The sequence below is a fragment of the Crotalus tigris genome, unplaced genomic scaffold, assembly GCF_016545835.1.
Source record: "Crotalus tigris isolate CLP2741 ecotype Arizona unplaced genomic scaffold, ASM1654583v1 scf7180000018777.2418813, whole genome shotgun sequence".
In the NCBI taxonomy this organism is placed as follows: Eukaryota; Metazoa; Chordata; class Lepidosauria; order Squamata; family Viperidae; genus Crotalus; species Crotalus tigris.
The window spans coordinates 2,052,688-2,067,789 of NW_024097195.1; the positions used below are offsets into that span (position 1 = coordinate 2,052,688).

A 15,102-nucleotide genomic window follows, 5' to 3' on the forward strand; every position below is an offset into this window, starting at 1 on the left:
CTCTGAACTTTTTCCAAGGTTTCAACATCTTTTTTGTAGTATAGTGACCAAAATTGGTTGCAGTATTCCAGGTGTGGTCCCACTAGGGTTTTATAAAGCGGTACTAATACTTTGTGGGATCTTGATTCTATGCCAATTCTTTGCGTAACCAAACCAAACCAATCTGTTTATACAACCGAGAATTATATTAGCTTTTTTGGCTGTTGATGCACATTGCTGGCTCATAGTCAAGTGATCGTCCAATAGGATTCCAAGGTCCCTCTCACATTACTGTTTTTGAGCCAGGTCTCGCCTTGTACGTTTGATTTTTCCTGCCTAAATGTAAAACTTTGCTTTTCTCCACATTGAAGCTCATTTTGTTGGACAGGGCCCATTGTTCAAGTTTGTCAAGATCTTTTTGAATCCTGAGCTTATCTTCTGGGGTGTTGGCTATTCCTCCCAGTTTAATGTCATCTGCAAGTTTGATGAGTTCCCCTTCTATTCCCTCATCTAAGTAATTGATGAAGCTATTGAAGAGTACTGGGCTTAAGACAGAGCCTTGTGGTACTCCACTGCTTACTTCTCTCCTTGTGGATGTAGTGCCATTGAAGACTACTCGTTGAGTACGGTTTGTTAGCCAGCTACAAATCCATCTGGTGGTGATGTTGTCTATTCAAGCTTTTTCTAGCTTACCAAGCAGAAGATTGTGGTCTTTGTCGAATGCCTTACTGAAGTCAAAGCATACTATGTCCATAGCATTTCGTTGGTCTACTAATTTGGTCACTTTATCAAAGAATGAAATAAGATTGGTTTGGTTTGGTTTTTAACAAACCCGTGCTGGCTACCAGTTATAACTTTGTTTGCTTCTAGTTGGTTCTCAATGGAACTGCATCTATATGGAGGGAAGTGTGTAGTGGGGTGCCCCAGGGCTCTGTTCTGGGCCCAGTGCTCTTCAACATCTTCATCAACGATTTGGACGAAGGGATAGATGGGGAACTCATCAAATTTGCCGACGACAGCAAGCTGGCAGGAATAGCCAACACTCCAGAAGACAGGCTTAAGATACAGAAGGATCTGGACAGACTTGAACACTGGGCACTAACTAACAAAATGAAATTCAATGGTGAAAAAAGCAAGGTTCTACATTTAGGCAAGAAAAACCAAATGCACAAGTACAGCATAGGTGGCACCATGCTCAATAGTAGTAACTGAGAGAGGGACCTCGGAGTCCTAGTAGACAATCACCTAAATATGAGCCAGCAGTGTGCTGCGGCTGCCAAAAAGGCCAACACAGTGCTAGGCTGCATTAACAGAGGGATAGAATCAAGATCACGTGAAGGATTAATACCACTCTTCAATGCCTTGGTAAGGCCACACTTGGAATACTGCATCCAGTTTTGGTCACCACGATGTAAAAAAGATGTTGAGACTCTAGAAAGAGTACAGAGAAGAGCAACAAAGATGATTAGGGGACTGGAGGCTAAAACATATAAGGAACGGTTGCTAGAATTGGGTATGTCTAGTTTAACGAAGAGAAGGACAAGGGGGGACATCATAGCAGTATTCCAATATCTCAGGGGCTGCCATAAAGAAGAGGGAATCAAGCTATTTTCCAAAGCACCTGAAGGCAGGACAAGAAGCAATGGATGGAAACTAATCAAGGAGAGAAGCAACCTAGAACTATGGAGAAACTTCCTGACAGTGAGAACAATTAATCAGTGGAACAACCTGCCTCCAGAAGCAGTAAATGCTCCAACACTGGAAGTTTTTAAGAAGAGACTGGACAGCCATTTGTTCGAAATGGTATAGGTTTCCTGCCTGAGCAGGGGGTTGGACTAGATGACCTCCAAGGTCCCTTCCAACTTTACTATTATTATTATTAGTTGTTTGCAGATCTGTTTTTTGATTATCTTTTCCAAGATCTTCCCAAGGATTGATAATTAATGATTGTCATCAAAATTATTATAACTCTCATATTTCTGGATTGATTTCATTATTATTGGCCATGGTTCCGTTGAAATTGATTTAACTTTTGTATTTGTTGAATTGTCTGGCGAAGTGTCCTACACAAGTTGGCCATGGTGAGTTGTCCATTCAGTCTAGAGGCACTGCTTTGTGAATAATTGGATGTGAGATCCTAGATGTGAAACTGAACTTTAGAAACGTGTGGGACCTCTGCTACTATACCAGTCTTCCTGCCTAGTCAAGCTGTTTTATGTTGCAGGGTAGCAATGGAATCTCCTACCCTCGTATGACTGCAAAATTTCAACCCACTTTTCCTGGACATGGAGTTTGCAGCAGCTTGGGAATTTATGGCCACCATGACAACCATCAGCCTGGCCCAAATAATCATTTTGTGCAAATAGTGATCACACATGAGATCTTGTGTTTGTCTCAGAGGATTGTATGATCTGCATATTTAAGATATTAACATCAGTCTCTTGTTATGGTCTGATTACTCTTTAATTTATTTTGAGCTTTCCAGCACTGGTCTGCATTGCAGTGCAATAGGACCTCTTTAACTGGTCCTCCCTCAACCCTGATGGACACAACTGGGTTTCAGAGTCAGCTTGGGAAATTCCGTAGGTTCTGATACACATTTTGATTGAGGCCTTCAGTCACCATTTGGAATGAAAAAGTGGCAATGCCTTTTAAATTAGGTTGTCTGGAAGATGAAATAACAAAAAGAATGCCTGAGAAGAAAGATGCTTGCAACTTTGATGCAGCTTTTTCCTGGAGGACAATAGTATAACTTGGCTATGTCAATCAATATTCAAGAAATATATGAGAAAAAGATTACTGAGCAGGCACCTTTCCAAGAGATCCAGTATCAAATAACTGATGAAACCTACAGATGTTTTGATTAAATCTGCAGCAGCCATCATATTTGGTATCCCAAGCTATATTTCAGATGATAGTACAGATAAAAGTTTTTGAAAGTCAGGAGTAATAAAATGTAATGAAATAAATATGGCACAATTGGGGGATGGACCTATAGGTTTTGTATTCTTTCTGTGCCTAAAGGTGAATAAAAGCTAAACAGCCTAGACATCTGTGTCCCCATAATCATCTCTTCCACAGCTGATAAGGCTTACCTCATATTCAACTCTGTTGGGGTTAAAGACTTCATCATCATTTTGACACAATTCAGTGGCAGCATCAAGCTAGATGAAATCTGCTAGGCTTTGCCACCTTTGAGAGATATCAGATGACATTCTTCAAAACCTGGAAACATTGCTAAATATAGGATGCACTAATTCTGTACTCCAAATTTCTTGTATATTCAAATTTATAATTTTTTATAATAGTATATTGTCAGTTTACTTAAGGTCTTCAGGCTTTTCAGAGTTTCAGAGGCAGCAAGAGCACTATTACATAAAGCAATGTACATGCCAAGGGTTTTACTTGTATTTTCATCTAGTCTTTCTAGGAAATTGTATTCTAAAAAAAAAGCTGAAATATTTTAAATGTATCACTACCTAATAGTTGATTAAGCATAATGATTCCATTATGAGCAGATATCCTCACTCCACAAAATATTATCAGCCATCTTAAAATAAGAATTGGCCCATGTTCGTATTTTTCTTTAAAGGAAAAATCAAGTTTAAACATTCTACTCAAGAAGACATAAATATGCCTTCATTGCTGAAAATACAACCAAATTCTGACTACAGTTAGAACCAAGAACTGGCCAAGATGGCAAGGTGCTAAATAATATCCCTCAAACTGGATTCACTGTGAGGTTGACAGCTAAATAATGGTATTATTTAAAATGAGAAAAATTAAAAGTATTACCGTAAAAATGACATAACTTTAATAAGGAGATACTGAATAATTTTATCTGCTACCTTAATTTGTTTAAAATATTTATGTGAAAGCTATGTACTGCTTTCAAAATATCAATGTTGTTGCAAAATTTATTTTTACATTACTTCTTTCCCGCATTTAAGGATATTTTCATCCCTCAAAAAACATTCTCTTCTGGGTGATATTATTTGCGGTGCTCTTAACCATTAAATTGGATCTATGATTTTTACCTCACTGCAAAGTTTACAAAGGAGAATTCAATAATTTTCCAGGTTCTTCTCCTTTTCCTAATACATACGTTTCATTTTTAAAAACCCACGTCTAAAGCATGGAAGGTTGTTCCAAAAGGCAGGACTCCCAAGTCTAGGAGGAACCCCCAAGTTGTTTGCCAGCTCTGTCCAGGGAACTATTACCTCATTGAAGGTAAAATACAACACATTGCCAGATCTTTGGCGAAACCCCAAAGCTACTGTGTCTTACTACGGTTGATTCAGAGCTGGCTGAATGGCACTGCCTGCCCAACCAGGGGAAGAAATACAAGACAGGGTTATCATCAAGATACAGGTGATAATGCACCCTGTGCCAGTAAATGACCTTACCTAGCGATTTCTTCTATAAATTAAAGAGGAGTGGCAAGAGGCAATAGACTTTTTCCATCTCAATATTGCTGAGGTGTAGAGGAAGAGTAAAATCACTGCAAAACAGTGCCCCACATTCTCAACCTCCAAAACCAGTCCAGAAAGGAATTATGGTTCATGGTACTGAATGCTGCCAAGAGGTCCAGGAGGTCCAGATGGGTTGCCCCACCCGCCATCCCAAGCCATCCAGAGCCTATCCCCGTGTGATCACACTTTCTCAGTACTGGAACCTGACCTGAACCCTGACTGGAAAGAGTCCAGAGAATCTGCTTCTTCTTGGGACCTTCTGAAGAATAACTTCTCTAGAAACAGATTGAAAACTGGAAAAAAGTTATCAAACACTGTCTGATCCAAGGACAGTCTCTTGAGATGTATAGTTATATTCTTCAAGGCAAGTCGCATTATCCTCTTCCACAATGAGGCATTAATCATCACTTGGAGCCAATCAAATGTTAACTCCCAGGAGTCTAACCAGGAGGGATATCAGTCCAGAACATAGGTGGCTAACTCACACCAATGATCCTCAGGAGTGACTAATTTAAACTCTTTCCAGATCTCAGACATTCTCAGGCACTTCCAAAGAACTTGCCCAGCTTGAATCTAATTCCAAGTGAAGTCAAGCCACTTCATTTGATAGATGCCAAGAATATTCCACATAGCAGTTCTTCAAAGTGACTCTCTTACCCAGAAGGGACCTGGTTAATTGAAACAGTGCTGCTGGCCAGTTGTCTGCAGATACAGTAACAGTGAAGATGTAAGCTTGCTTTGCTGCTCTTAACATAGAGTAAGTACTAATAAAGATCTACTGATACCCAAATTACGTCGTCCTTCACATATACTCAGTGGTGCTCTAGGCATCTCTTGCTTCATCTCTTGAAGCTGCTAGGTAAACTCTATAAGATTCACGAACACAGAATTCCATAGAGGCACAATCTGGTTCAAGGCCCTATCGCATGCTCATTCCAAGCTGCAGCCATGGCCTCAGACATGTTGAATGCACTAGAGCAGGGGTATCAAACCGGCAGGCCACGCTCATCCCGGCTCCACAAGGCAAAAAAGTCTCACGGCACGATATGTCACCTGATGCAATTGAGTTTGATACCCATGTGGTAGAGCTTCAAGAAAAAGACAAGTTCTCTCTGAAACTGGACTAGGTCTATTAGTCACGTGGAGTGGGACAATTAAATAGGTCACACCTCCCTGCAATGGGGGGGGGCAGCCATAGAGAACTCCAGGATCAAAAGACCAGGATCTCTCCATGTTAAAAGGATTAATATTAATATCACCCAATCCCAGATCATCATACCACAGCCCCAAGACCAGAACCAAATCTAATGTGTGATCTGTGAATTGGATCCTTAACAAGTTGGACCATTCCATGGTTATCACAATGGCCATGAACACCTAATCTTCTAAGACCACCACATATTCTTGGATGTCAATGGCCACTCCCCATCCCTCACCTGGAATTGTGGCTAGTGCTATATACCTGAAACCCAGGAAACACCATCTCCCTCCATGTCTACCAAGTTTCAGTGATGCAAATCAGATCAGTCCTCTCATTCATGATTATGTTGTGAATGAAATAAATTTTATACATGTCAGTCTAGTATTAAGAAACAGCAACCAGAGTCTGAAGCTACGAGGAGCCAGAGACCAGGTGCTGGAGCTGGAGCTTAGTACAAGAGGCTGGAACACAGTATTGGTCCTACACACGGAGGCTGCCTTCCCTGTAGGTGGTCTTCCCTCTCACATCTAATTTCCTCCCACTCCCCAACCAAGATAATCCATCGAGACACAGATAAGCTCGAACCAGGTTAGGAGGGCTTTGATTAAACATTTGGCAATCACCCCATCCCATATCACCCAACAAACCAACAAGCCACACTTCACTCCCACTATTTTCCTATACTTCTGCCTCCTCATTAGCCTTGTCTCATCCATGCTATACGAAAAACTTCATAATGAACAGGTGTAATTAGTGGAATTCCCTACACCCTTTCCTGTATATCACTTGAAAGCAGTAGTCAACCCACTCACTATAGAAAATATGCATTTATAGAATATCTATATAATAATCTTTGCTTGTCATCCTAAGTGTAAGTCTGAAAAGGGATGCTTAGTAGAATTATGAGACAAATAGTGGATATAAAAAAGCTAAAATATTGAAAAATGAGAATGAGAGCAATATATTATATACTGTGTATGTAGAGAAAAAAACAATTGCAAGGAATCTAGTAAAAGATAAAATTACTTGGTGAAGTTTTAAAAAGGCCGAGAAAAAGAGCTGGGATTTTTCATGTAAATAAACATTCATCTTGTAGTTGGGGAAGAGGGCTAAACAAGGAGCTTCCAGCAGAGTAAGGATTATTAAAAATAAGCATGATGAAATTTGGGATGAAATTGAAATGAAGCAGTGCTGAAAATATTTTTGAAGTTTGACAATCATTTGAATGACAATCATTTGAAGAATAAAACTGAAAGTAATAATGAAAAGGAAATCATGAACACCACGGGAATTTTTAAAAATGAAGATTGCGGGCACAGTTGATTTAACTGGACATACATAAAGATATGGACATGGCTTGCTTGTGAAGTAATTATGTAACTTGTTTATATGTGAAGTTTGCAAATGCATCTGACAATTAGAACGAACACAAAAATCAGGAAAGTTTGATGAATGCTTCTGGGAACATGTCTCTGACTGAAAGGGTACAAATAAGTGACAGTAAGAAAAAAATTGGGACGTTCAATGATGGGAAAGAATTTATAGATCAGGTTTTACTTTTCAACAGGTCATTGAAAAAATAAGTATGAATGTTTGATAGAAAATGTACTATGTATTTGTTGAATTAGAAAAAGTGTAAGATTAAATTAAATTTATGCAAATATGAAGGTTGGTTGCTGTGAAAAAAAGTATATGATAGAAATTGAATACGAGAACATTTTAAATAGATAATGGAATTTAAGCATTAGAATAATCAAAACAGTTAGCAAATACTTCAATAAGCTATATGATATCTAGCAGTTTAGCAGTTTGATGTATTTGTTGAATACTTGTGTGGATATTACATGCCTGGGGGTTGGGGATGTAGATGCATATATAATTCTATATACAGACGTTGTTAAGATCTAAGATGTTGATTAAGAATTCAAATCATCTGTGGCAAATATTAGATTTTGTAGGAGTTGCATATGGAATGAACACTTGCAAGTTATACACTTGTGAATTTATGTACCTTGGTAGACTATTTTCAAAAATGGGGAAACAAGATGGAGAGACTTTAAGATGTGCAAATGCTGATTAATCCTAAATTAATGTGGTTTTATTACAGTAGCGATGGACCAGTAAAAGTATACGGAGATGGTTTGTCATCTTATGTTTTCATTTCTTTGGGTTACTATGTGTTACTCCTTTGCGTAACATTGCTTGATCCGAAAAGCAACAGCACGATCAGTTATGTATATAAATATGGCTTCTGTGAAGGATGCATTTTCTGAGACCTGTATGAACTCCAATAGGCCACACGGCACAATACTCATTTTTAAAAGTTGGAGCGACGAATGACAACCCTAACCAATGGGAGAAGGCGGCTTTAGCATGAAGGGCTTTAGCATGCCCAGCTTGCTTTTACGAATTCGCGGCTCGCGAGTGAGGAATCAGGGACGCGCCAGCCCCCCCCCCCCGGATCGAATAGGCCTCTGGGATCGCGCCGAGGTACCCGCTCCCGAAAGTTCTCCCCAGTGAGGCCTCGAGAGCCCAGAAGAGGTCCCCCTCGGCTTGGGAGCGCCGCCATCTCTTGCGACTCCGGAGCAAAGGAGGGGCGGAGGGTTGCTACGTGAGTCTTTTGTCGATGAAGCGCCGTTTTAGCGCCACTATCACAACTCCCGTCCGCTCGGCATTTGTTACCAGCCTGAGGCGTCCCTCCCGCGCCCAGAGTTAGGCGGGAAGGGCTTGGCAACGGTCGACTGCACCGGGAGGCTCTGGCAGCAGCCTCTCTACACCTGCTGCTGCTGTAAGGCAGCGACCCCTCGCCGCTTGCTCCTGCCTTGCCCTGTCTGGCCTGGCGGAGGCGCGCGGCTATGGGAACCCGCGCGCCGTGACAGGAGAACGGGCAGGCGCCGGACCCTCGACGGGAATGTGCAAGCCGAGCCGGCCCACCAATGGCTCTCGGGGACGATGCGGTGGCGCTGGCAGTAGGCGCTGCCCCGAAGTGTGAGCCTCCTGAATGCCTGCAGGGAGTCCTTGCAGCAGGCATCTCGAGGGCTTGGGCGGCCAGCGCTGGCTGTAGTCTCCTGATGCTCTCGCCGCTGCCGCCACCCCCGCCATGCCCTGAGCGGAGAAGCACCGAGCCCTCCCCGGCCGCCAGAGGATCCCTCTTTAAGGCTGTCATGCTCCTTGGCGTGCTTTTAGTCCTTTGCCAGCGGGTCCAGGCGGAGCGAGGTAAGAAACGCGCCTGCAGAGCCGAGTGGGTACATCACCGAGCGGGAGGCGGGCAGCAAGTCTTCAATGATGGATAGCTTAGTGGTGATGGTCGTTTGGCTACAAGCCGCTAGATGCAGTTATTGTCCGAGCACTTCCTCTTCTCGGAATATGCTGCCATTGTCTACTGAGTAACGGGGTTTGCATGAAGCTTTGCGCTGGATTGTAAGGATGATCGCATGTCTGCTATCAGATACTCCCTTTTTAGCATGGAAGGAGTCCTTGCCATGTAGCGCATAGGGGCCATGTTCTTCCATTTCCCGTCTGCTCGCTGTTACCTTCACAGAAGTTAACCCCTATCTGCATAATAGCTGCACTTTATTGCAAGATCCAAAACCTTATTTGTATGGTCACGGAGTACGTGTTTGGTTTTGGGAGAGCTCCGGAAGGCTTATAATATTTTAAAATCACATAGATTGGTGACCCTCTCTCTTTTTATGCATAATCTGACGTTACTTTTCAATAGGCGTTGGGATTGTGTTTGTAAAGTTACCGGCGGTGTGTAGGGAGTGCCCTGCGATCTCTCCTGGTTCTCTTCCTTATCTGTTTTATTTTGCAGAGAAAAAGGCTGAAAGAGAAGATTGTAATTGTTATTTGAATTTGTTTCTGTGGTTTGTTCTGTCAAAAGAGAGAAACATCCCTCTCTGTCTGTTATTTCCTGTGCAGGTTTGTGTTTCTAAAGTAGTAACTACGCAGAGATTGAAATCAGATGAATCACATATAATCACAGATTTGTATCATCGAAAAGGTAGCATAAGTATGCTTGGGTGATAAAATTACCATGAAATATTTCTGCAAAATAGTCATCTACTATGGTTGTAGTATAATGCAGCTCCCAAAGTGTGGAATCTGTAACAGTAGAATAAGGGCTTAAAAATATTTGATTGTATAAAAAAAGTCTGTAAATTTTAGTCCAGTTTAGGTAAAAAGACACCAAATTTTGGAAAAGTGTTAAACTTCTGTTCAGTTTCAAGAGCACCTAATCATGCTTAAGAGGGACTGCTATTGAAAAGAACTACTAAAAAGTATTGGAACTAGTTTCATAGGGATTACATTTTTATTCAAATCACTGTTATTAGTAATAATAGTTTCTTACTGATTGCTTCATGTTTTGCAAACTGTTCACTTTTCCACCTCTGTGTTTCTAATAGAGGTTGTAAGGAATTATAGAGTTAGAAATTGTTGATAAAGTTTGTGACTTTGTTTTATTTTCTTTTGTGGTTTTATTAATTGAAAATCTTTATTTCAAACAGACCATTGATATCTTTTGGATATGGTAGATGTTTTTGTACACTGACCATCTGCTTCAAGTTCATTGGACCATTTTGTGGCATGGCTTCCTTTGATTGTTTTGCTCATTGCCTCTCCAATGTAATAATATGGATTCTCATTTAAATTAAGTCAAAGAAAACTAACTCTACTTAAATCAGACAAAAATCACTGGGACAAGTCATTGTGCATAGTAGTCCCATTTTAATTTCTTGTTCTTATTCTCTTAGACTACATGACTTTTGATTAACTTTTATTTTTCTTAGGCTGCTATTTAATTAGCACACTGCTATTTATAACAATTAATTTTTTAAAAAAATTCCTAATGAAGTTCAAAAATGGTATTATATATTACCTTCAATATCATGGACCTAAATATTGGGTAGAAGATTATTTCCAATTTATGTGCTCATTTTCAGATCCAGTAAAGAAATCTTCTTATGAAAATTGCTTTGGTTCATAAATAGTTATAGTTATATAAACCTGTTTATATAATATATGTAAAGTAGACTTGCATTAGTTTGCATCAATATTTCTTTGTGTGCAATAACCAGTAATATCCAGAAGAGCTCCAGACCTTACTGTTACCTGGCTGGTATGTAATTAGTTTTAATAATATAATAGAATTGTGCAGATTGTTTACTAGGTCAGAGATAAGATAACGTATGTTAGAGTTTGCATGAAAAAGTAGATGTGAATTCCAGCTATCTTTCTCTGCATAAGTTACATGTGTGAAACCTCTGAGAATTTATGTTTAGATCTAGTAGCATCATATGTGTATTACTGTGATAGAGGGCCATATACATATGGTGACTGTGAGTTCCCATTCTGTTCTCTCCCTCTCTGTGTAATAGGTATATTATTTTTCATAATATTCACTTTGTACTTACGTATGATTTCATATGAGAGAATTAGAAATTAAAACTTGTTTAAGTATAAGTAATAGCACATGTTTAAAAAAGGTTACATATATCTTAGAAAATTTCAAAAGATGAATGAAATACATGTGTGGTATACTGCATAAAATTTTATATCTTTATATTAATGAAATGTCTTTACCTGGAAATACAGGTTAGTATTGTCTGGCTATTTGGCCTATTCTCATTATTTAAACTAGAAAACTAGTTTTATCAGATATTATTTCAATACAAGACGTAAAATAATTCTGCATATTCTTAGCCTTTTAAAATTTTATTTTCTTGTTGTTCAGTCGCTAAGTCATGTACACCTCTTTGTGCCCCATGGGCCATAGCACGTCAGGCCCCTCTTTCCTCCACTGTCTCGCAGAGTTGCCCAAATTCATGTTCATTGTGTTGACGACACTATCTAACCAGTTCAACCTCTGCCATCCCCTTCTCCTTTTGCCTTCAGTCTTTCACAACCTTTCCAGTGAGTCCTCTCTTCTCATTTGGTGGCCAAAGGATTTGAGCTTGAGCTTCAGTATCTGTCTTTCCAAAGGATAGTCAGGATTGATTTTTAATTTTAACTGTTCCTTATTCTTTTTGATTATGTTCTTTTCAACTATTATTTTCCCTGTATACACATTATACAATCAAATAAAACAATAATTTATTATATTATATTATAATTTTATAATAATAAAATAAATTTTTGTACCTCCTTTTAATAGTTTTCTTTTGTGTGCTTTATTTTTCTCAACCATAATTATTTTCATTTCATCACTTCAACAAATACTATTGGTTTATGTGTATTATATATCCAGTGTGTCATATTTTTCTCTCATTCTCATTTTTGCAGCAGCCATGCTCTATGTCAGTGGTTCTCAACCTGTGGGTCGGGACCCCATTTGGGGTCGAACGACCATTTCACGGGGATCGCCAAACAACGCAGTCCGCCATTTTTTTCCCCCTTTTCCTTAGCTGTGCTACTCGCTTTTATTCTATTGGCTTTTGAAAGCCAATAGAATAGACTCTCTTGAATAGAGTCTAATTCTATTGGCTTTCAAAAGCCAATAGGAATTGTCCAGGCTGTCTCTGCCCTGCTGAGCCCGCCAAAAGTCCCATTCTGCAAACGGTGCTGCACCAGTTGAATAGTTCTCGACTTACGACTGGTTGAGTAGTCCTCGACTTACGACCGGTTGGGGGGTCGCGGCATTAAAAAGGTTGAGAACCACTGGTCTATGTCTGTCTGTCCATCCGTCCGTCCGTCCATCCATCCATCCACCCACCCACCCACCATGAAGGGCCTTAAATGTGATTACCAGCTATTTCTCCTCTTGTATACAGCCTCTTTACTTTATAATACTACTAAGGGTAATTTTTTAATGCTTTCCATTAGTGTAACTTCACATAAATTGTGGTATTCTGAACAAAATTCTTACTCTGTTCTAAATGGATTTTACATCTTCCTATACAAGTAGTCCTTACTTAACAATGGTGATTGGGGATGGCAACTCTGTCACTAAGTAATACAGTCATAAGGTGCAACATCACATGACTTATTACTTTATTAATTGATCACAGCAGTTGCAGCAGTCCTAATTGTCGTTGTTAGGTGACTCCTATGTGGTTACAGAAGTCATGTGATCGTTGAACCTTCTACAGGCTGATCCTTCGATTTTACTTGTTGCAGTGAAGGTCACAGAATGGTGAAGATGTGACCATGGAATGCTGCAATGTCATAATTGTGAGCTGATTGCCAAGCGCAAACTCCGAGATGGCCACAACTATGAGAATCTGTTATAAGTTTCCCTCATTCATTGTTATAAGTTTGAATGGTTGCTGAATGAATGGTAATTCAATGAGGACTTCCTATATTCAAACTCTGTTCATTTTGTTTGGAGAGTAATCTGTTTTATAGTTTATCATATGGGAATCATCCTTTCTTTTCCTGCAGTTGTTTTACATTCTCTGTGATATTTCTCATTTCTGTCAAGTCCATTTTTTCCTCTAAATTGACTGTTGTCATTACTAAAAAGTCCCATTTGCCTTCATAATATACAGAATATAAGAGAGGGCCTCGCATGACTGCACGATGGGTAGAGGTGGGAGGACCTGGCAAAATACTTCTAAAACCACCGGTGATGCATGAAATGTATAGAATTTAGGTTTTTTCCCCCCTTCCAAATATACCTTTCAAAATTGTAGTCAGTGATTTATGCTTATTTGCTTAAGTGGGTTGAAACATTTGTTTCTGGAGAAAAGAATTTCTTTCTGTTTGAAGTAAATAAAAATGATAGATATATTGAACTGAATAGTCTCTTCCTGATCCCTAATTGTCTAAGCTTCTCTATGGATTGATACTGGTAATAAACATTTATTTTTGTTACAGTGCAAATATAGACCTGGGGAGAACCTTGAATTGTATCCAATGGTATCATTCTGCCAGCAAACTGAACTGTGCCAGCAGATGAGTTTCCCTTCCAATCTGCTCCAGGGGATCTGGGGACCCTCTAAAGCAGTTTCAAGGACACATAAATGAGGAGAGGAAGGAAAACTGTTATTGCTTGAAGCTTGTTGTGTAATATTGCAATGGCATTCTATCTAAGCTTCTCTTTTATCCAGAACTTCAACTTTCTTTTCATAAAAGTCATTTTAAACCTATTAGTTCATTGGGCTTTGTTGGAGACAGGATATTTTTTTTATAAAATTTGAAAAACCAGTATTATTTTGTTGACACTTTCAGACATGTATTGTAAACACTTCTAGTCTGCTCTAGAAATACAACTCAGGAAGTTAATTAAAATTTTTAGTTGCTTTATAATGTGCTAAGGAATACTTTGGTTTCTGGATCAATGTAATAGTTTTAATTTTCAATTTGCTTTATGCTAATAATTATTTAGTATTGCTATTCTTCAAATCAACACTATTTGAAAGATCTTTTTTTTTCACTATAACCACTTCCATTAACTTTCATTTCCTTATATGATGCATATATGCTTCTTACTATACTACAACAGAGACCATTCGCTTGAATTACAAATATTTTATTAGTTGCAGATTTACTTATTGGATGTTTGCTTGATTGCACTAGAAATCTTGTTTATCAGTTTGCAATATATAAATAGTAAATTGTTTGATTCAAGTTATTGCTTTGGTCACAAATGTCATAAGTTCCTGGTAGAGTATATGATTAGCAAACAGAATATCCTTGGTATTTTCAAGGTAGAATTCAGAGAAAAGTCCTGAAATGCTGTAAAGCTACTGCTAATCAGCATTTATAATGCAGAATTTAAATGGATGAATGGCCTGATTCATACATCAAATTATATTTATAATTTTAGTCCTTGTATCTCTCACTACAGCATCAGTTAATTCCCAGTACTACATCACAATTGTGCAGTAGTTCAGTATTTAAGAATTTGTCTTTTATTATATAATTTTGGAAAAGCCAGTACTATCAGTACTTTTATACCCACCAATATGAGTTAATTAGAATTCTGTTGCTTAGCAATGCTTGCTTTAATAAGAACATCTCCAGATGGTAAATTTAATTCATGTTGGCTGCAACCATATTTTACCCTTTGTGCAACTGTTTTGCAGTGGCACATTTAAAAGCAATAGTCCAAGATCTAGTTCACATGGAGCAGAAGGCTAGATAGATAGATGATATATATACATAGATGATAGATAAATAGATAGATGACAGATTTTATATATGTATATGTATATATATGTACCAATAATATCAGTAAAAACATGATTCCTGGGTATATTCATTTCACAAAGATTTAAACAAAACACGAGCACCAGGAAGAATTCAGTATTAGAAAAAATTTAATAAATACCGAGCTTTCGTTGGAAACAACCAACATCGTCAGGGTTGAGTGTTAGTCAATGTGAGAAACCTATATAGGATTAATCAGCGTTTGCATCCGACTCCTGGACCTCGTTACCGGTCCCAGCTGGTTGGGCTGTATTCTGAAAGTATCCACAGCACCAATATCCACCCTCTTCCTGCTTCCTT

General features: G+C 38.9%; 1 protein-coding gene across 10 annotated transcripts in view; it reads left to right on the forward strand.

Annotated features, from left to right (window-relative positions):
* The first annotated feature begins 8,185 nt into the window (after positions 1–8,185).
* KIAA1549L (KIAA1549 like) overlaps positions 8,186–15,102 on the forward strand; it is a 166,763-nt gene continuing 159,846 nt past the window's right edge. For 9 of the 10 annotated variants that reach the window (XR_005558245.1, XR_005558246.1, XR_005558247.1 and 6 more), the window contains exon 1: positions 8,186–8,868. Coding sequence is in view for 6 of the 10 variants with exons in the window: in XM_039355961.1 (XP_039211895.1) it covers positions 8,589–8,868 (280 nt within the window). In the remaining 4 variants the exon portion in view is untranslated. The other variant, XM_039355964.1, reaches the window with a different exon arrangement.